This window comes from Artibeus jamaicensis, unplaced genomic scaffold, assembly GCF_021234435.1.
Source record: "Artibeus jamaicensis isolate MK-2021 breed Jamaican fruit bat unplaced genomic scaffold, CSHL_Jam_final contig_3152, whole genome shotgun sequence".
Lineage (NCBI taxonomy): Eukaryota > Metazoa > Chordata > Mammalia > Chiroptera > Phyllostomidae > Artibeus > Artibeus jamaicensis.
In genome coordinates this window covers 1,727,382-1,748,049 of record NW_026521729.1, presented here as the reverse complement: position 1 = coordinate 1,748,049, position 20,668 = coordinate 1,727,382, and the positions used below count along the sequence as shown (strand labels likewise).

Sequence of the window (20,668 nt, the reverse complement as noted above, 5' to 3'; positions counted from 1 at the left end):
ATAATTTTTGCCTGACGATGATTGATGAGCTTTATTCCTGTGCTAATTGAACCCAGTGAAGTCCTGTCCAGGCAGGGGTCTGGGCCCTCACCCCTTGAGAGTGGGCCGAGGTGCTCTGAGGCTTTTTCTCCTCTTGAGAGAGAATCCATGCCGTCCCTTTTCCTCCACAGGACTCAGTAGTCCCTGTGAATTTCTCTAGCGTCACCCACAATGCCACAGACCCCACAAGCCAGGGTCTGTCCGCATCATTTCTAGAGGCTTTTTTTCAACTTTCTACAAATAATCTGAAATCTAAGTAAATAGTACTTCCTAGGAAATATGAATTACTAAAACACATCCCAGAAGAGTATTTTTTAAAAAGCCATTATTATAAAATTAATTGGAAAAAATTAAGAGCTGTGGTCCCCAGAAGCACCTGACCGAGGCAGTTTCACACGGGACTGCCACCAGGCTGTTAGGTAACAGGTGAGGTCACTGCCCTTTAAAGTGCTGCAGGCCCCAGAAAGAAAGACACTCCAAATGGTGGTTATGAGCTGAACGACCTTGGTTATGAACGTCAGACAGTGTAACACATGCACACACACACCAAAAAGCCCTGCACACCAACTTCACTTGATGTCCGTAAATCCTAAACGTTGGGAAGTGAAGTCCATCTTTTAACAGACTTGGGTTTGTGGAAACAGACTTCTCGTTGGGTTTCACTGCGTGGTAAGAATGCCAACGCTGTTCTGCAGCTGTTAGGACAGCGGAGGGCATCTTGGGTGAAACTTCACAGCAGCGGTGGTTGGCTCAGCCTCAGTGGACGAATGCCCGCTTTCCTTCCGTATGAAACGCTCCTGGTCTGTTCCTTAAGCTGGGAAGGACTCCAGCTGCTTCCTGGTAACCACTTCAAGTTGAAACTTGTTTCACGATGTGAGCCAAAGTTTCTCATCCTTTAACAGAGCAGCTTCCTGGGCCTTTGTGAAGAAGAGCATTGCTGTTACTAATTGCTGTTACTGTCACATGTGTTATGTCAGTGACGAGTCTCTCCCTGCAGTGGAGGCAACCACACGGGCCCTGGCGTGGCCCGTGTTGGCCCGTTACGCCCCTGAAGGTGCCTGTGACGTAATGTTGTAAGCCTAGCCCGGTGTTGGCTCAGACGGCGGGTGTGTGAGCACCTGGGCTGCGCTTCACCTTGGACTCAGTGCCCCAAGGCCCGAGAGTGCCTCAGCAGTTTCCAGAGGAACCGGAAAATGTCACACAGTGACAGCAGCATCATCTGCAGTAGGAAGCTTCCAGAAATGGCCCAAAAACCGAAGGGCCACTTACATCCCAGCTTAGGGACCTAAAGTTTATTCCTAGAACTTCCCCGTAACTTGTCGTGGTGCCCGACAGAGATTCTGAGCCTGATTTCCTCTTGGTGAAAGTCCGAAGTGACAGCTCTCTCATCTGTCACACCCCGTCACTTTTTTCATGTAGCCTGTCTTGCATGTGGTGCATACACCAGTCTGCCTTCTCACAAACACCGTGAAAGGCACGATCGATCCATCCAGAGTCCCCTGAAGGCTTGCTGAAGTTAAAACTGCCTTGGCATTTAGTTAGCCGCCCCCGCGGGATCACACTTTCCGAAAGTCAGATGGTAACAGGCATCTGCTAGGGGCAGATCTCCTTTTGCGGGCAACTTCTGGGCACTCTCTTGGTGCCGCGTCAGGGCAGCGCTGACAGGGCGGCCTGCCTGGAATAAGGGCGGCAGAGTTACAAGCTGCACTGGACTTTGTTGTCACCGACAGTGACGCCAGGTAGGAGTCGTCGGAAGCTACCTGAGTGGCTTTCTTAATGCTAGTACATTCCAGTCACGCTTGCTTACAAAGTGTGGCTTTAAGTGCTAACATGCCCAAGACCGTTTTCTATGCCATTAATGTTTTCAGCCCGTGTCCAAAATTTTACATTCAGGGATACTTCTCACTGGAATAGTGTCCTTCCTGGTTTCAGATGAGGGGATCCTGGCCCTGTTGCTTCTTGGGATTTTGTAGACTGGTCTGCATTGTGTGTGTTCTCTGTCTCTAGTACCTCTCCTTTTGTTCATTCTTCTTTTCTTCTGTACCTTTTTATAATGGAAAACTTTAAATACACACAAGAAGAAAAAAACAGAATAGCACAGTGAAGCACTGTGTATCCGCCCAGCTCTCAGCCACAGTAGTCCTCCACGTCGGGCCACCCGCCCCTCCGCAGTCCTCCTTCGTCTCTTAATAACCTCGTCATCACTCTGGGTTCCCTGGCCAGGACCCCGGTGTGTCCTTGACACCTTTCTTTCTGCCCTTCCCATGTCCCATTCCTCAGCAAGTCCTGTAGGCCGTGTCTTCAGGTTACAGCCCAGGTCCAGCCGCTCCTTACCGTTCATTCTCACTGCTCCCATTGTGGCTCCAGCCTCCTTTTCCCCTGGATTTACTTTTGCCCTGTTCCTGCCTTGCCCCCCTTCACTCTGTTCAGTCAGTACAGTGTCCAGAATGACGGTGTTACAGTTTAAATCACATCATGTGCTTCTCTGCTCAGAACACTCGTGGCTTGCCATGTCACTTAAGATAAAAGCTTAAATCCGCACGGTGACCTGCCATGCCCTACAGTGTGTCTCCTCCTCTGTTACATCTTCGAATCCATCTCCTTCCGTCTCCCATTCATTTAGCTTCTTCAGCCTCCGGCCTCCTTGCTGCTTCTAAAATATACTCTAGTTTTATTTATTTCTTTTTACAGAGCGGGGAAGGGAGGGAGAGAAACATCAGAGTGTGAGAGACACAGCCATCAGTTGCCTCTGGCACACTCCTGACTAGGAGCGTGGCCCCCAACCGAGGCTTGTGTCCTCACTGGGAATCAAACCAGCAACTTTATAGTTCACAGGCTGGCGCTCAAATCAACTGAGCTGCACCAGCCAGGGGTAAATGTCACCTTTTCTGGTGCGCCCTCCTTGTCATTTTCCCCACTGTATTTTTCTTCATGTTCATGCTCATCAGTGCTTGACACTCCGTATAGTTCACTTTTTTATTTAGTTTCTTGTCTGTCTCCCCGCACTGAATGTAAGCTTTCTGAAGGCAGAGAACGTTTTTAGTCCTGTCTCTACTGCTGGATCTCCAGGGCTGGGCACAGTGTCCGACACAGAGGAAGGCCTTACGTACCTGAGTGAATGTTTCATGTTTCTCCTGCCCACCCGTCAGGGCTGACCTTCAGCAGTGTGGTTCTGTCTTTCCATTCCACACAGTGAAAATACAAGGGTTCTAAGCTGAAGCGCCTGGACTTTCAGGGAGTCTGTGATGGGCAATTATAAAACCTAGTGAAATTGTATGAAAACTTACGTTGGTGCGTTTTTCTTGGGAAAGGCCCTATGCTTTCCATGAAGTTCTCAAAGATGTGTGACTTACACGGTTGAAAATTTGCTGGTAAAATGAAAAGAATGCTGGAGTAAGAACTAAAAGATCTGAACCTGATTTCTCAGTCTGTTTGCGATGTGTGACCTTGTGCAGATCAGTTCCTTGAACTGTTTGTACCGTGGCAGTGACCATGACGTCTTTATTCCAGATGGAACCCAGTGATTTCCAGCCTTTGTGAGATGAAATGCCTGTGAAAACTACTGGACCAAGTTTAGTGTACTTCATGTACTAGAATGCAAGAATGCCCAAATCTGCAGAATATTTTACGAGTTTTTAGCATTTATTTAAGCCAAACTGAGAACGTGCTCAGAACCAAGCTCTCACGGGGTACAGGATAGTAACAATTTAACATTTCCAGTAAATAGAGATTGTGCGTGGGCAACAAGGAGACAGGGCTTTGAGGGGCGCCACCTAGTGGTTATGCCTCCCAAGGGTTTGGAGAAGATCACATTTCAAAGGCTTGGTGTCCCAGGTGCCTGAGAACAGTGGAAAAGTAAGGAAAAGGTTAACCCATCACTAAGGAATGATAGGCCTGTCATGTGACTACCTACCATGACCCCTCAGTTAGGAATGTGTGGTCCCTTTCAGTCACTACTTGTCAGGTCGGCTGAGCGTGTCAGGTCTGCTGCGTAGCCCCTTTTTTGTACACAGCACGGAGCAGTTTCAGAGCCTTGCCTACGCCTCACTGCTCACGGGGCCCATTTATTTGTTGACACACCGTGTTTTCTACTCAGGCACAGGCGTCTTGCTCTGTTGAAGCAAGTCAGCATCCGGGAAAACTGCTGCTCCCTGTGCTGTGATGAGGTGGCAGACACGCAGCTGAAGCCATGTGGGCACAGGTAAGACGGTTTGTTTGAGAAGCGCCTGTCTCGTACATTACGTTACGCAAAGTTTCATCCTGTTCTTGAATTGCTTTTAGAGTGTTTCCAGTTTCATAGCAGTTCATCAAGCTTCTTTTATCTAAAGTGGGCTGAATGAGGAATTATACTTGCCAAGTAGTGCATGGCTGACTTCCAAGAAAGTACCTGAAATAGAAGCTGCTGCTTGACGAGGAAGCTCTTTGGTTTCTCAGCACTGTGTGCCTTGGGCCTTGCAACTGGAGACCTGCCCGTTGGGCTGTTTTCACATCACAAGAAGCTATTTATGAGCTTCTTAGGCAATTCTTAGTCTTAGAGCTTCCACATATATATTTATTATTTATACTCCCAACCACTGAGAAGGAGGCATCGCCCTGCCATCTAACCAAAGTTCAGTTGTATGAGATCAACTCAGAGGGCAGCCCAGACCCTAAAGAACAGGACAGCTAAATATCAAGACCACACAAAAAGGCCATCCCAGCCAGGGTTGGAACAGGGTTGGCGATGGGCAGGCCCTGGCCTGACCCAGGTGTGTGTGCTGACGATGTGTGAGCAGTACTCATGCCGACATTCCAGGCCAGTTCCCTGTAATTCATCACAGCCCAATTGCTCCTGCCTTGCTCCTATTTTGACATAGCTGTAGCCACCAGGTCTCCTAGGGGTCCAGAGCCTGGAGTGATGGATGCCAGTTTGTCACCCTCAGTATGTCTCAGCCTGGGCCCCTGACTGTGCCTCTGCTTATCTGCTGTCCTTTGAAATGGGTTATCATCTGACGACTGCTAAGGGACAGTCATGCAGTGTCCTGCATTCCACCCTCACCTGTGCCAGTGTCACTTTGAAAGGAAGGCACCACAGCGCCAGCCCAGAATTCCTCACTTTGCGCCCCTGCGGAAGTTCTGTTATCAGGGCCTCACAGGCAGATGCAGAGTTTAAGGCTGGGTATCTGGATACCCTTTTTGATCTTTGCTCCATAAGTATGTTAAGATCCCAAAAGGTAGAATCTGGTCTTATTCATCTTTGTGCTCTCTGGCCCTCTCAGTGTTTCTGCACAGAATAAGGCTGAAATCTAAAAACTTAGAACCAGGTTTCTTAAGTGTGAGCGCAGTATCCTTAATAGATAAATCCAAAACTGGTTGGAGGAGGAAATGAAAAGAATTACAAGAAAATCTAGCTCAGGTTTTAGCAGCAACAGTTTAAAAGGATGGAGTGGAGGGTAGCAGTTCAAGAAAAGAAGTCTGAATAAACTGAATAACATGAACAGAACCTGAGAAGAGACTGAAAAATCTTGTATTTCTGTTACCAAAGAAGAATTTGAGATGATGATCGCCCCTGGCTGGTGTGGTTCAGTGGTTTGAGTGCCATCCTGTGAACCAGACGGTCGCCTGTTCAGTTCCCAGTCAGGGCACATGCCTGGGTTGTGGGCCAGGTCCGCAGTGTGGGGTGTGCAAGAGGCAACCACACATTGATATTTCTCTTCCTCTCTTTCTCCTTCCCTTCCCCTCTCTAAACATAAATAAATAAAATCTAAAAAAACCCCAAAAAACATCAAAGCTACCTTTGGCTTTCCCCACAATCACCAAGCCCAGAAGATTTCCCAGGTGAATTCCTCCAACTCTCAGGGAGTAGATAGATCCTATTTAAAGTTCTCCAGACCACAGAGAAAGCAGGAAAACCACCATATTCTTTTTACAAAGCCTCCAGGATGATCATACCAAAAGGTGATAAAGGAAACACAAAAACAGAAAACTTAAATCTAAAAATCTCAAATATTAGCAATAGGACCTAGCAACTCAGTCAAGGGGGGGCTTGTCTCAGGAATGTGAGGTTGGTACAGTATAGAACGTCTATTAGTATGACGCACTTAAATGGGCCAGCAGGAGGAGGCACAGGGAATTAAACACTGTCTCCAAAAATGTTGCAAAGGCACTAAGTAAAATTGAATATCCATTCCAAATGGATGAGATATTTCAGAACCACTTAAAATAGGAATGTGTGGATGCTTCTTTAACAATATAAAGACATATATGTCTCAACCAAATGCTAGCATCTTTTTAATGGTGACATACTGGAAGTCGTCCAGCAAATGTTGGGGACAAGACATGGATGCTTGCAGGCAGTACCATGACTTACATTCTCTAAGTGAAGGCAGTCAAGACAAGACGAAAGCAGGGAGAGGAACGGGAAGGAGGAGCAGAATCATTTGGAGATGATAGATTAAACACTGAAAACCCATTGAATAAACTAGTCAGTAAAAATTAGCATCTCTTTTCTGTATGAACAGCCATCAGTTAGAAGGTGTAATTGAAAATTCCTTTTATAATAGTCCCAAAAAGGCTATCTGTGAATACATACCAGGAAGTACATGGTGCCTATGGGAAAAAAAATTAAATTACCAAGGAACGGAATAGAAGATAAATAAATCTGCTCTTGGATAGGACGACCTCAGTATTGTGAAAGTGAACGTTTTCCCTAATCCCTAAGTTTAATTTGCTCCATATAAAAAGGGCTACATGAGTTCTTTTCTAGAAATAGAAACACTAATTTAAAAATTCATATGATACTAAGGCCAGAAAAGTTTTTTATCTAGTTTTATGGGGTGTTTTTAAAGATTTCATTTATTTTTAGAGAGAGGAAAAGGGAGGGAAAAAGGGAGAGAAACATCAGTGTGAGAGGAACATCGATTGGTTGCCTCTTACACGCACCCCAATCGAGGACCAAACACACAACCCAGGCATGTGCCCTGACCAGGAATGGAACCGGTGACCTTTCGCGTTGCAGGATGACACCCAGCCAACAGCCACACCAGTCAGGGCTGGCCAGAAAATTCTAAAGCAGAAGAGGTATGGAAGAGTGCCACCCTACCTACCACATCTTAAGATATTAAAACAAATGTTTATTGTCCAGTCCTAATCTATGAACAAAATGACAGAACAGCAGAACAGGGTAGAAACCCAGAAACAGAACTAACTACAAGTGAAAATTTTAACACGTGATAAAGATACGGTGTCAAATCTACGATAAAATACGGACTATTTGGCAAATGATATTGGGCTCAATGGCTAGCTGTCTGGGAAAAATAGTGTTGAGTCTCTACATACTTATACACGTCTGCACATATATGCCGTGCACATGGAGACTTCGGGAAGAATGCACACAAGCTTCCTCGGGAGAGGAAGACCAAGGGTCAGAGATGGGAGAGAGACTTATTATTTATATACTTACTTCCTTTTTTAGCCACTGATTCTTACTCGTTCCACTAACAAGCTTATTGACGTTTTAGGTGGCCTGAGTCGGCAGCGGTGGTCCCTTTGACGCGCTCACCTAACTGGTGTTTGTCTTTCTTCTCAGTGACCTGTGCATGAATTGTGCCTTGCAACTGGAGACCTGCCCGTTGTGTCGTAAAGAAATAGTGTCCAGAGTCAGACAGATCTCGCATATTTCATGACACACGTGAAGAGACATTATGGACTTATTTCTACTCAGTTCCAGCCAATGTTGAAAAGAAAAACAAAGGAAAAAAAACCCATCTCTAATCAGTCGTATGCACATTGAAACTTATAGCCATGGCCAGATTTTATGCTAAAAACGGTAGTTTTTCAAAGACAAAATTCTCTTAGAACCTAACCCAACTCGCCAGCCCTGGGAAATCCCTTTCGTGGCCGAGGAAGGCCGAGCGCTCGCGAGCAAGGCCCGGGTCTTCCATGACAACCGGTAGGGGAGCGCGCCCTCTGGAGCGCCGGAGCCACGCAGGAGTTCTCCTGGTTGGGGTCATTGGATCGTTTAACCCAGGATGTTTTGTCTCGTGTCCTAAAGTTTTATTTTGGCAGAAGGTCATTACGGAGGAGCACATGACGCCATTTCTGGGTTAAGCGTGACTTCCCACTGGCCCGAGGTAGCCGTGTGTTAGTGTGGCTCTTGCACTGGAGACTCGAATCTGTAAAGCTAGAATCACGCAGGTCAGTACTGCGGCAACGCGGAGGGCCTCCAAGGAGGTGCACAGACGATAGGAAGAACAAAACAAGCCCGATTTTTGATATTTCAGTGATTCCAAAGAACATCCTCGTTTTTTTTAACCGCAGAACATTGGTGGTGTTTCCACACTCGTGTTTCTGTCCAATTTCAGGACCCACGTTTTGTGAGGGGAAATGTTCTCACATTGCAGGAGGAATTCTTAAACTGACTGCAATGGCTGACTGGAGAAAATTTGGTATTTAGAGTATTTTTAAGGTACCATCAAATCAGGTTTTTGTTTAAAAAAATTTTTTTAATCAGTATTGTTTTTGGAAGTAATATACTTTGAAACTCTTGAACGAATAGTCTCAAAGACTCTTAGAGGACAGTCTGAGAGCACGTATTCCTGTTGTGTTAAATAAATCACATGGTTCTGAATAGTGAATTCAATCATGGGTTGCTGACCATGTCTTCATCAAAAGTGTTCATCCCTCTCAGGGTCTCTGGTGAAGACCTTCAAGAGTTTGGTTTTTTCTCCCAGAAAATTGGAAGGTAGAATTGTAAATTCCTAGAACTTATTTTATAATGGTGTACCTCAGCAGCTGCCTTTCAATTTATGCCAAGTCCTTACTGAGTTTATACTTGAATAGCAAATATGTCTTCTGAGTTTTACAATGTCTTAAACTCAATGCACATTTTTTTTTCTTCTTTCCCCACCCTTTCTTGTTTGTGGTTCTTTAAGATGTCCCATTACAGAGCTGAGTTCCTTCCTGGCTGTACTTGTTGGGGTGCTGGGTTTTTTTCCATGTCTTCGTCTTCCATAAATCAAATATATATATAAATATATGTTTTCTTTAGCTTGTGGTGAATACAGTAATTTGCATTGAAGAAATAAAACATTTGTTGCCTTTTTTTACTAAGATTTCACAACTTTAATTGGTGCCTGCTGCTGAAGTTCCAAGACAGCATACTCTCGGGTTTAGGGGCTACTTTCCAGAGTAGGGGAGAACCAAGCAGTAGGATTAAGAAGCAAGGTTAATTCCTGTTCATTCAGCAACTCCTTATTGAGCATCTAATACGTTCTGGGCATCGTGCCAGTACAGTATTCAAACAGGCCTATTCATGGGGCTAACATCTGGTAGTAGGAAGAGAGCAACATATATTTATTACAATAAATTGTTAGTGCCTTGAAAGAAAAGAGTGTGATGCTATGAGAGAGAATGAGGAGAACTTCGTTTAGATGGGGGAAAGGGTAGAAGAAACCTCACCGAGAAAGTAACATGAGCAAGAAGTAGGACAGGGCCAGCCAGGCGAGACTGAGAACGGGCATCTTGGTCCGGGTGGCTACGTGAGCACGACGCTGTGGGCAGAGGCCCTCCCCCGGGACGCTCCCCGGGCTTCAGGATCTGACGGAAGGCCCTGCAGCTAGTAAGAGAGGAACCGAGTGGGCTGCATTGTGGGCTCCAGTGATGGGGAGATCAGGGGGGTTGCTCATGAAGCCATGTGAAGGTATTTCATCCTAAATGCAATAGAAAGCAAAGAAGTTTAAGCATGCAAGTGCTTTGATAAATACAATAGTTTTAAAGAATGGTTCTGGCTTCAATATGGAGGGTGGGGTGGCGTGCAGGATAAAAGGTGAGCAAAATACGGAAATACACCTGTAGGGAGACTTTGGAGTAATTCATCTGAGAAGTGAAGGTGGTCTGTAAATCCAGCAGAGACAGAGGAAGTAAGTGGAATTAATAGGTAATCTGTCAGTAGGCAAAGGAACGTAGCTTTCCAGGAATCTTCTCTCAAACTTTGTTCACAAGATGGTCTACTTCTCCGATTCTTAACTTCTAGACCAAAGGGAAAGATATTTGACATAGAACCAACTAGCAAGCTGTGTGAGAGAGAGGAAACAATAGCTCTGTACCTGCGCAGCCTGTAAGCATTTTAACAGAAATTGAAAGCTAGGCTCTTACTGATGACATACTGCACCAGAGAGAACAAAAATGTAGTTTATATATTATGTGTTCCAGAAATACCCTCAGGATTCCAGCAAAAAAAAAAAAAAAGTTTTTAATGAATTGCCACCTTTTTTGAATGAGATTGATAAAGCAAGGTGAAGTCACAGAGCCATTTGCAGAATGCCAGGAAACAATGATTCAATCACAGAAATAATTTCACTAGCAGAAGATTTATGCAAATGACTAATTTGCATAAATTATGTCCATCTTGAATACACATCCATGAAAACACTATACCACTAAGATCAGCTCTTTCACAGATTGTCCATTTTTTGCTATCCACTTAAAACAAGTAGTAACTACCCCACAAAGGATTTAAGAAATAATTCATGGGAAACATTTAATACAGTACATTTATTTTTCTACAGAAAGGACACCATTCTGGAGTTTGGTTTTCTGGCTCTTTTTTCAGAAGGGTATCGTTCTGGTTTCCGCTGTGGTCTAACTCAGAGATTGGAGTTTGGCGTGATGAGTAAAACAGGAGTGAGCCTGGATCCATGTTTCAGGCCCATGATTTTCCTTGTTGCAAGTTTGCAAGGACTTCTGAGCCTTGGTTCCCTAATCTGTGAAATGGAAATGACGGTACTTCATTGCAGTTTTTCTCATAGGGTTGCAAGTATTTCAGAAGGAGACAACATATTTATAAATGTTTGGCGCCAGTAGTTGGCACATGCCTGAGTATACTAGTGGGTACCTATGATTATCTTTATCCCAATAGTTTTTGTTTTGTTGTTTTAGATTTATTTTTAGAGAGGGGGAGGAAGGGAGAAAGCGGAAGAGAAACATTCATGTGTGAGAGAAAACATCCATAAGCTGTCTCTCGAACACCCCCAACTGGGGACCCAGCCTATAACCCAGGCATATGCCCTGACTGGGAATTGAACTGGAGACCCTTAGGTTCACAGGCTGGCACTCAGTCCTCTGAGCCACACCAGCCAGGGCATATCCCCATTTGTTGTTATAGTTTGTTCTAATAGCCAGAGGTGGTGAAGTGGACTAAAGTTGGTCACAAGTTCTTTGACATTCCTTCCATCTATAAGTGAGGTTTATGTCCCCTCCCCTTAAATCTAGGTGGACTCTGTGGCTGCTTGATCAATATGATTCAGTGGATGGGATTCTATGCCAAGTGTCTAGTCCCAGACCCTTAAATGACTGGCAGCTTCCACTTCCTGTCTCTTGAGGTAATTGCTCTTGGAACCAGCCACCACGGAATGAGGAAAAGCGAGCATCCCTGGGAAGGCCTATTGCACACGTAGAGGAACTGAAACCCCTCCACCCCAGCCCTCTAACAAACATCCACACTGAGCTCCCAGCCAACAGCCAACACTAATGTTCCAGCCATGTGAATGAGCTTCTGGGGAAGAGACTCCTCTAGCCCCATTCCACTGCCCCAACTGATGCGGAATAGAATAGACACAACCTAGCTCTCCCTGCAAGTCCTGCCAAACTACAGATTGGCGAGCGAAATCATTATTTTAAGCCACCAAGCTTTTCGGGTGGCTTGCAACAGCCATAGGTAATCAGAATAGATGAAGTCATCATTTCTCCCTCCACTCGGACCCCATACATGATTTAGCAGTAGAAAGGGTGGGCAAGTTCATTTAGTCCAAAAGAAAAGAGTGGTTTATACAGAAAGTAGGTCATGAGGAAATTTGCCAAGTTTGCTTTGAACTGTGTGGCCAGTGCTGGACTTGAACAGAACTCAGTCCAGTTATTCCGCAAACCTTTTTTAGATGCCTGTCTCCTACTGGGTGTTAAGCAGAGCTAGTACCTCTGAAAATTGATCCTATCCTAGATACAATTGTGTCTTGATAACAATTGCCATATCTTAAATCCCTGTACCATGTGCCACACTTGGCCAAAAGGTGATACAATGCAGATGGAAGGGACTCAATGCCCAGTGGTCTGAACAAGAGAAATAAGCTCTCAGGAATCGTTTTGGCAAATTTGGGCATTTTCTCTGATTGCATTGTTCAAAGGGAGTCTGTCAACTTTCATCTCGCCCAATTAGCAAAGAAACCGGTTGCTATCAAAGAGTCTTTTTAAAAATATATATTTTATTTTAGAGAGGGAAAGGGACAGAAAGAGAGGGAAACATCATTGCGTGGTTGCCTCTCGTGTGCCTCCCACGGAGGACCTGGCCCGCAACCCAGACATGTGCCCCGACTGCGAATGAAACTGGCCACCGTTTGGTTCACAGGCCAGCATTCAATCCACTGAACCATAGCAGCAAGGGTCGAATAGTCTTTATGATGTGAATATTTATGATGTTCCAGATATCCACTTTCTGTGAGGCTGTCCTTCCACGACAGGGAGTAACTGCCTTGCAAATCTGACGTCGGCAATTATTTGTTTCAAAATCTCTCCAGAGATTTGCAGTTTACAGTGCTCTTAAAAACCGTTTTAAACTAGCTAATCTTGTAATTTGCAAATGAGGAAATTCAGGGACTTGGCTTGGATTCCTTCTACAAAACGGGGGTGATGTGAGATTTAATCGCCGCACAGCACGAAAACACGCCAACCAGCCCGTGGTGCTCGCTGAGAACCACCGCCTTTCCCTCCGAGACTCCATCCTTTTCCATCACTTCCGCTCCCTACCTTTTCCCCGCCCCTAACATCAGGCAACACGTCTGTGATTGGTTGTCGGGAGCCTGAGGCAGCAGGACAGGTTTGCGGTTACCGTGGTGACGGGAGGCGGGCGCGGTGCCTAGTGTTCAGTAACCGCCGCTTGGGCCTCACGGCAGCTGCAGTAGCTCAGACACAGGCCTGGCGGGGTAGAAATGACGGGCCGGCGCGTGGCTAGGCCGTGACCGGGCTGTGGCCTCGGCGTCAAGGCCTCCCAGATGCCGGTTGGGGCTCTGCGGAGCAGAAGCGAGGTTGGACCTGGGCTGCGGGCCCGTTAAGAGGCCGACGGGCCGGCTCGCCAGTGCGGGGTGGATGCAGCGGCGGCGGCGATGGACGCCCTAGAGGAAGAGAGCTTCGCACTGTCTTCGTAAGTGACACCTCCCGGTCTGGGGCAACTTGGCGCCTGGCCTTGGCCTCCGCCCTTTGAAACGGGTGCCCTGGCGAAGTGGGGGGCTGTCGAGGCCCCGCCCCAATTCCCGGTATCAATTCTGTCACTGTGGCACCCGCCGGCTTCAGGCCCAGGAGGACAGGAGTTCGAGGCGGGTGTCATGCAATGATCGACGCCTCCATCACAGCCCGCGCCCCACCCCCCACTCCCTCCTCCAATCTTTCGTCGTCAGCAAAAGTGGCGGCTTTGAGCTGCCCAGGCCCCAACACGGGTCAGAGAATCCTCCACCACCAGGGACTCCTGGTCTAATAACCCCCAACCCTGGCCAGGATCTCACCCGCTCCGGGTTCACGCTCGCACGGATAGTGTGGGTTCCTAGCAAAAATGCGGTGGTAAATGGCGGAGGGGCTTTAAGATGTTCTACACGACCCTTTCCCCCCTTTATTTCAAATTTTCTTAAAAATGGAGCCATTCTGTGCATCTTTGATGTCACAATGTGTGTGTGTTTTTCTGTCTGGAATTACTAGATTAGACAATAATCGTTTTAACTGTTGTCTGATCAAACAACAGTGAAGCTGAGTGAAGCTTATTATGGGGGGTTCCCCCCACACACACATATAAAAATGTCCAAATAAATTTTTTAAAAAACTATGTGAAACAGCAGCTAATCCAGGTATTATTTTTCAGCTCTTCCGCCTCTGACGCAGAGTTCGATGCTGTGGTCGGATATTTAGAGAACATTATCATGGGTAAGCTTCCTCACCAGTGTGGCCCGTGCGCTTCAGTTCTTTTAAGGACCCTTGCTTTTAAGGACACTGACATCAGTTTGGAGAGTTAATTATTTTTTTTTAATTTTATTTATTTTACAGAGGGGGGAAGGGAGAGGAACGTCTATATGAGGGAGAAACATTGATCTGAGGCCTCACACACGCCCCCTACAGGGAACCTGGACTGCTCCCCAGGCATGTGCCCTGAGGGGGATCCACCCAGAATGACCCTGGGACCTTTCGACCTTTTGCTTTCTGGGAGGGTGCCCAACCCACTGAGCCACACTGGTCAGGGCAGAGTTAATTTTTAAAAGAGAAAACATAAAGCTGTGTATAATTTTTAGTGTAGCACAATGTAATAGTAAGCCTTACTACAAGCGGCCCAGTATTCCTTAAAACAACTAATGTCCACAGATCCAGGAGTCAGGACTTAATGGTAAATTCAGCACCCAGAAGTTACGGGGCTCTTGGCAAAACTTCAGGAATGATTGCCCTCCTTTATTTCAGAGCCTGTGAGCAGTCTAGTTTTAACATTTTATGACATAAACGACAGGATCATACCATAGTCATGGCGCCCATGTCCACAAGGAAACCAAGGTGTCATACTTTAGCTGGTTCTGCGCTTCCTGTTCGTGGGTTTGTTCGGCATCCGTAAGTTCTAAGTCGTAAGCAGTAAGTGGCACCAAAGGCTTAAGACAACTATGCGAGAGAGAAAAACTTACAGTCTGAGAAAATCTTGTCTATTGACTTCAAGTTTTCTGAGAATCAGGAAGAGAACACTTCCTTGGTGTTACTAGCAGTATTTCTTCATCTAGTTTAGTCTGAAAATCACAGCCCATTTTTGTATGTTTGGGTGTAGGAGAGGTCCGTGCCCTTAACCCTGTAAATACCGACGTTTCACCATTCACGTTTCACCCTTAAGCTCTCATTCCCCGTGGGTCTGGGGATTTGGGGGAGACTGAGGAGTTCTGCCATTTAGGGGTACCCTGTATGCTCTGGGAAAATGAGCCTTCTGTAAGCCCAGCATATTTACCCCAAAGACTGTTCAGCTGTTAAAATTCCGTTTTCTGACATTTAAGTGTTTGCTATGAACTAATCTCTTTGCATGAATTCTCTTGTAAACGCCACCTAGCCATCCTGTATAATAGGAACTATGATCGTCCGGGTTTTCCAGGTGAAGAAACTGGAAACTAAGTAACGTGCCCAAGGTCACACAGTGCAAAGCGGCTGAGGTGGCGTTTGAACCCAGGCAGTCGAGCCTCTCTCCGAGCCCATGCATTTACTCACTGAACTGTTTTCACTGCTGCTGCCGGATTTATGTTAGGATTAGAGAACCATTTCGTTCCTTTGTGGACGAGTGATGTGAGGGGGGTAATGGCCGCGAGGCAGTGTGAGGGTACTCAGTGCCACCAACCTGGGCGCTTACAATTAGAGAAGTCTTATGTTGTGTGTATTTCATTACAATTTTTTAAAACAATAATAAAAAGACTGTATCGCTGTGTTAAAACACTGGGGTCCCATTTAACGCTTCCTTGAAACACCTTGAGCTTTCTCTCTCCCCGACACTGACCACTAAGAAACCAGTTCTGACTTACGACTCCCAACTACGTATGAATCAGTATGGTTTTCAGTCTGCATCACGAAGAACCACTCTTTTCATTGTGGCTCAGATGACGAGTTCCAGTTACTGCAGAGAAACTTCATGGAGAAGCACTACCAGGAGTTCGAAGACACAGAAGAGAATAAACTCACCTACACACCGATTTTTAACGAATATGTAAGTGGATTTCTACTTCTCTTACCAGAGGGTAGGGTTTCGTTAAAATGTGAATTTACGATGAAAAGGTGCTGAAATTTGCCCTGACAGGTGTGGATCGGTTGCTTGGCATTGTCCCTCAAACCAAAGTGATGCCGGTTCGTATCCTGGGCAGGGCACACGCCTGGGTCGCAGGTCTGGTTCCCAGTGGGGTGTGTAGGAGAAGCGCCCAATCAGTGTTTCTCTCTTTCTCCCTCCCTTCCCTTCTCTCTAAAAAATAAATAAAATCTTTTTTAAAGAAAGATGCTGAAATTTGCTTAACCTAACATCTGCCACCAGTACTCTGCCCGGAATTCTAATTAGAATCTGGTCTGGCCCTCATCTCCTGTTGCCTTGCTCTGCACAGCTTTTGGGGCTGTTTTTCAAACGTTCGATTTTATCAACTTCTGTTTTAAAAGGCTTCATCACAATCCTGCTTTCAGTACTATACGTGGGGTCACCACACCTCGCACTTACATGCTTTTGACCTTTTCACTTCACACACTGTGTTTCTCCTTCTAATCCAGTCAGGCGGGTATGACTTAGGTAAGAGTCAAGACCAAGACCAAGGTCACTAGTTGGTGGCAAAACTGAAACTAGAGTCCAGGGACTTCGATTCTCGACCCCTGGGCCTTTCCACTCTGCTGAGGTCTGGGGCCGCCTCCCCGAGTGACCGCACCTGTCCGAGAACGGCCGTGGGCCCGCAGGACTCTCTCTTCTTACACAGAAGCTTGGCACAGTCATGCAGGCTTCTCAGGCCAAGCCCCAGCTCACAAGGGCCCTGTGATAGCCTCTAGCCACAGGCTTCTGTGTGTGCGCTTTCTGCACGAATTCCATCTGCCCAGGATGAAAGGCCCCTTCACTTCACTCCTGACTTCCTGCCACGGGGTGGGAGCCCCGCTGCTGTCCCCACCGACCAGAGAGCCTCCGTGTTGTTACGGTGTAACAGCCCACCAGTGCCTCTCCCTCGGTGGGCCTGGCGAGTCCTCTTCCAGGACAGCAGCCATGGTTTGGTTCTCTTTGGCATCCCCTGCACTCAACCCATAGCTTGGCGCATAGAACAGGCTCTTAGTTCAGGCTTTCGGGAAAGAAGTCAGGCGGTCCGACAGAGGCCCTTTGTTGGTACAGATCTCCTTGGTAGAGAAGTACATCGAAGAGCAGCTGCTGGAGCGGATTCCGGGGTTCAGCATGGCGGCCTTCACGACAACTCTGCAGTGAGTGGGGCCCCACTCCGAGTTCCGCCAATCTCCACCTTCCTCCCCCTCCCCCGTCTGAAAAAAGACCCCCTCTGGTTTTCGGTGTTTGAACATCCAGGCACAGTGCACTCAGCAGATGGGTCCCAGGTGGGAGGGCCCCCGGAACCTTTGAGCGAATCTCAAGGAGACAGTCTGTCCCACCATTCACACGCGGACCAGCTCTCCTGTCCTTTGCAGGCACCATAAAGATGAAGTGGCCGGTGACATATTCGACATGCTGCTCACGTTTACCGACTTTCTGGCCTTTAAGGAAATGTTTCTGGACTACAAAGCAGTAAGTCACTTTTCTTTCCTGTTTTTTGTTTTGTTTTTACTGAGTCACTCTCGCCTGTTGAGTTAGTCGCACCAAGCCACTCGGAAAGGTCCGAACAGAACCGTTGAACACACCACCGCCGCCACACTCCTCCCCAGAAGCCTGGCCAGCAGCAGCCAGTGGGTGTCGGGACAGTGAGCTGCTGACCTCTGGCAGGGGCCTGGGACCCTCACTGGGGAATTGCATTCTCACATTTAGGTGACTCAGGTCCCAGGGACCTCTCAGGGCCCCTACATAGTCAAAAGGACAAAACTAAAAGGTACGCCTAATTGAGCCTTGCCTTTCTTTTTTTTTTTTTTTTTTTTTTTAATATTTATTTATTTGTTTATCTTTAGAGGGGAAGGAGAGGGGGAGAGAAGTTTTCTTTAGTGCATCCTGTGGGAGGGAGGGGGGGATGCTGCGACTCTGGTGCGGAGCCTTGCCTTTCTTAAACTGCAGGCTCTTAAATAGGAAAAATAAATGTTTCTCGGTGAAGAGAGGTGCATTTTTTTAAGACTGACCAGGGCCTGTGCAAATAAGCACCTCCCACCCTGAACGCCTCCTCCCCCAGGCCAGGGTTCTGAGCGAGACAGGACGGTTTTCTATGTGTTGCCTCTTGAAGTTGTTTCTTTCCCCGTGTAGGAAAAAGAAGGCCGGGCACTGGACCTAAGCAGCGGATTAGTGGTGACTTCACTGTGCAAACCGTCCTGCCTGCCAGCTTCCCAGAACAGCCTGCGCCACTAGTCCCACCACTGGCGGTGAGATCGTCCTGGGCCTCGGCAGCCCAGTGGCTTCGGCTAAAGATGGAAGAATAGATCTTCGAGGGACCAGCTCTGTTCTGCAACTCTTCATTAATGTGACAAGTATTGATGAGTAAAAAAAAAAAAAATTACGTGACCCTCCCAGAACCCATTCCTTCAGAAAAACCTGTGCCCAGTAACCCTGGTATCCTTCTTAGGTGGACCTCTCGCTCAAGGGCCACAGCCGGGCCCTGCCGCGGGCCGCACCCAGCACCCCAGCGGGGGTCTTCCCCAGCCGGTGGTGGTGTGTCAGCGCGCAGGTCTCAGGCCTTTGCCTCCGTGGGGCTGTTACCGTGTGTAGCTTCCACCTCGGGCTCGACTCGGGCCAGCTGTCTGTCGTGGAGTCCCTGAACCTCTATTGTCACGGCGAGTCTTGGCCATAGGAATGAACTGAGAGTGTCCTTTATGTCCTTTACCTGAGAGCTACATGTTCAAGTCCATTTCTGGTCTTCTGTTTGCAGTCCCTGTATCACCGTGTCTTCTGCTGGTCCTGATATAGTCCCTGTTTCTAGAACTCTCTCCTAAGCATTTTTGAAAAATATTTTTATAGATAAATACTCAGGCTAACCTAGTGGCTATAATCTTGGAACTTCCACGATTACCCACTTCAAGATCAAAGTATTATATGCGTGTGCTCTTTAGTTGTTAGTCATTAGCGCAGGGAGAGGGCAAGTGCTCTCTGCGCCAGCGGCCCCGGCTCTCCGGGCCCCAGTGAGCGTGCGCTCCTGCTGGAAGTGGACCGAAGGCGTCCTCCTCTCCTTCCCCAGAGTGTGCTGCGTGCTGCGTGCTTGAGCAGGTTAGCTTTATCTTCTTCTGTGTAAAGCACTGTGTTAGCCTTTCTGTTGGAGTAGTGTCTGCAGTTGCTTCTTCCGGTCAAAAATCTTCCTCCCAAGGCAGGAGGAGGGCGCACAGACAGCTTCCCAGCCCACCTGTCTGCTTCGGCTCGGTGCGGCAGCTTAGGCAGTGCTGCCAGACGGAACCGTGACACACGCTGCCACGTCTTGAGGAAGAGATAACGGCTCAGTTCCCGGTGTGCACCTTAGATTTTTTCTTTTAAGTAAAAATAACCTGTACTGACTTTCCACCTGGCTGTTCCGACTTTAAACAATGAGCTATGTACAGACTCTGATTTTGTACTGATGTGGCGCTTACTGAATACATCTGCACTGTGAGTAAAATTCAAGGTGTTTTGCAAGAACCATGATTCTAAACGAGCCGTTTCTTTTCTTCGCTGTAGCTGCTGCCGTGCCATTGGCCTTGCTTTGGTCCCTCGAGCCAAAGGCACCCAGAGCCAGCTCTCTAAATGCTTCCTCACCTGGGCTTGCCTTCCCCTCACCTTTTCATCGGCGGGCCTGCCCACGCGGGGGGGGCACGCTGGGGGCACCTGCCTGTCAGTTCCCCTGGTTGAGAAAAGGCAGGTGGACAAGTCTAGAGATGAAATGATGAGAAAAGAATGAGAAGAAAACAAATGGTTCTTTACACCATTTCTCACTCAGAGAGAGAAGCAAGCTTGTTGTAGTTCAGTGTTAGAAGACAGGCTTCCTGACTTCTTTTAAACAAGCGAGAATTCTCTGTCCCAATAGCATCCTGGGTCACGTGCCACCTGGGCTCCGGTCGGCCTGGGCAGGAGGAGCCTGGCATTCCACCCCAGCCCCAGGAGACAGCCGCATTCCCATTCCCTTCTCACTGCGGGAGACTATCCACCCAGACCGAGGGGTGGAAGGGCCAGGGGGGCGTCGCCCCAAACCAAAGGGTGTTGCCTGACTAAGCGTGTTTACACTTCCCCTGAGACAGGCCATGTGTTAGGGTGTCTGCAATCTGTAAGACTTGCCTGGAATTTGTTCTCTCTTAAGCCTCAAAAGCAGCTGATCTCTGATGGCTTAATCCTGGCACGACTGATTCATCATCCTGAGACATTCGAGGGTCAAAGGGAATGCCGTTCATGGTTCATGTGTACACTGGGACCACAGATGTGAACTGGGACGTGCGCAGCTGGCTCAGTGCCCCTCCCTTCGTGAAGGAGTTGCTCATCCATAGTGGTTTGAATCTAGTTACATAAAAGGACCAGGGGGTACCCAGAAATGCCTCCAGCTCATTATTCAGAGCATGTTGCTCTGTGGTAGCAGAAAAACAAGCTCGGGCCCCTTTTCTCCATGCTGGCTATCCCTCAGTCAAGCAGGACCACTCGTCTCTGAACATCACAAATGTAGAAGGTGACATGACAGCAGTGTGAATTCAACATGATGACCAGACTTGCCTAAAGCTGAGATGACTAAGTGATTCACTGTTAAACTGAGATCCTCTGAGAATAAAGGTGACGCTATCAAACTTACGCCAGGGCAAGCGGCATAAGCCGGACCTGGTGTGAGGAAGCAGGCAGGATGCTGGTCGGCCTACCTCAGGCCACAGGAGTGGCTGGGGTGCCGAGTGACTCCAGGACTGGTGCTGCCCCATCCTGGACATTTGGAACCTCCGTATTCTCTTCCCCTGCAGCTTCTTGAAGTTGATAAGCATCTACAACCATGAT

At 47.5% G+C, this 20,668-nt stretch overlaps 2 protein-coding genes across 3 annotated transcripts in view; both read left to right on the top strand.

Annotated features, from left to right (window-relative positions):
* RSPRY1 (ring finger and SPRY domain containing 1) overlaps positions 1–9,132 on the top strand; it is a 42,099-nt gene extending 32,967 nt beyond the window's left edge. For both annotated transcript variants that reach the window (XM_037141503.2, XM_037141504.2), the window contains exons 14-15: positions 4,136–4,240; positions 7,607–9,132. In XM_037141503.2, coding sequence (XP_036997398.1) covers positions 4,136–4,240; positions 7,607–7,703 — 202 coding nt within the window. In that variant the 3' untranslated portion in view covers positions 7,704–9,132. The remainder of the gene's footprint in view (positions 1–4,135; positions 4,241–7,606) is intronic.
* A 3,788-nt stretch (positions 9,133–12,920) lies between these two features.
* ARL2BP (ADP ribosylation factor like GTPase 2 binding protein) lies at positions 12,921–19,339 on the top strand. Its single transcript, XM_037141501.2, has 6 exons — positions 12,921–13,210; positions 13,919–13,980; positions 15,669–15,775; positions 16,922–17,007; positions 17,227–17,323; positions 17,984–19,339. Exons 1-6 carry the CDS (start codon positions 13,173–13,175, stop codon positions 18,083–18,085), a joined length of 492 nt encoding a protein of 163 aa, XP_036997396.1. The 5' UTR covers positions 12,921–13,172; the 3' UTR covers positions 18,086–19,339.
* Positions 19,340–20,668: the final 1,329 nt, after the last annotated feature.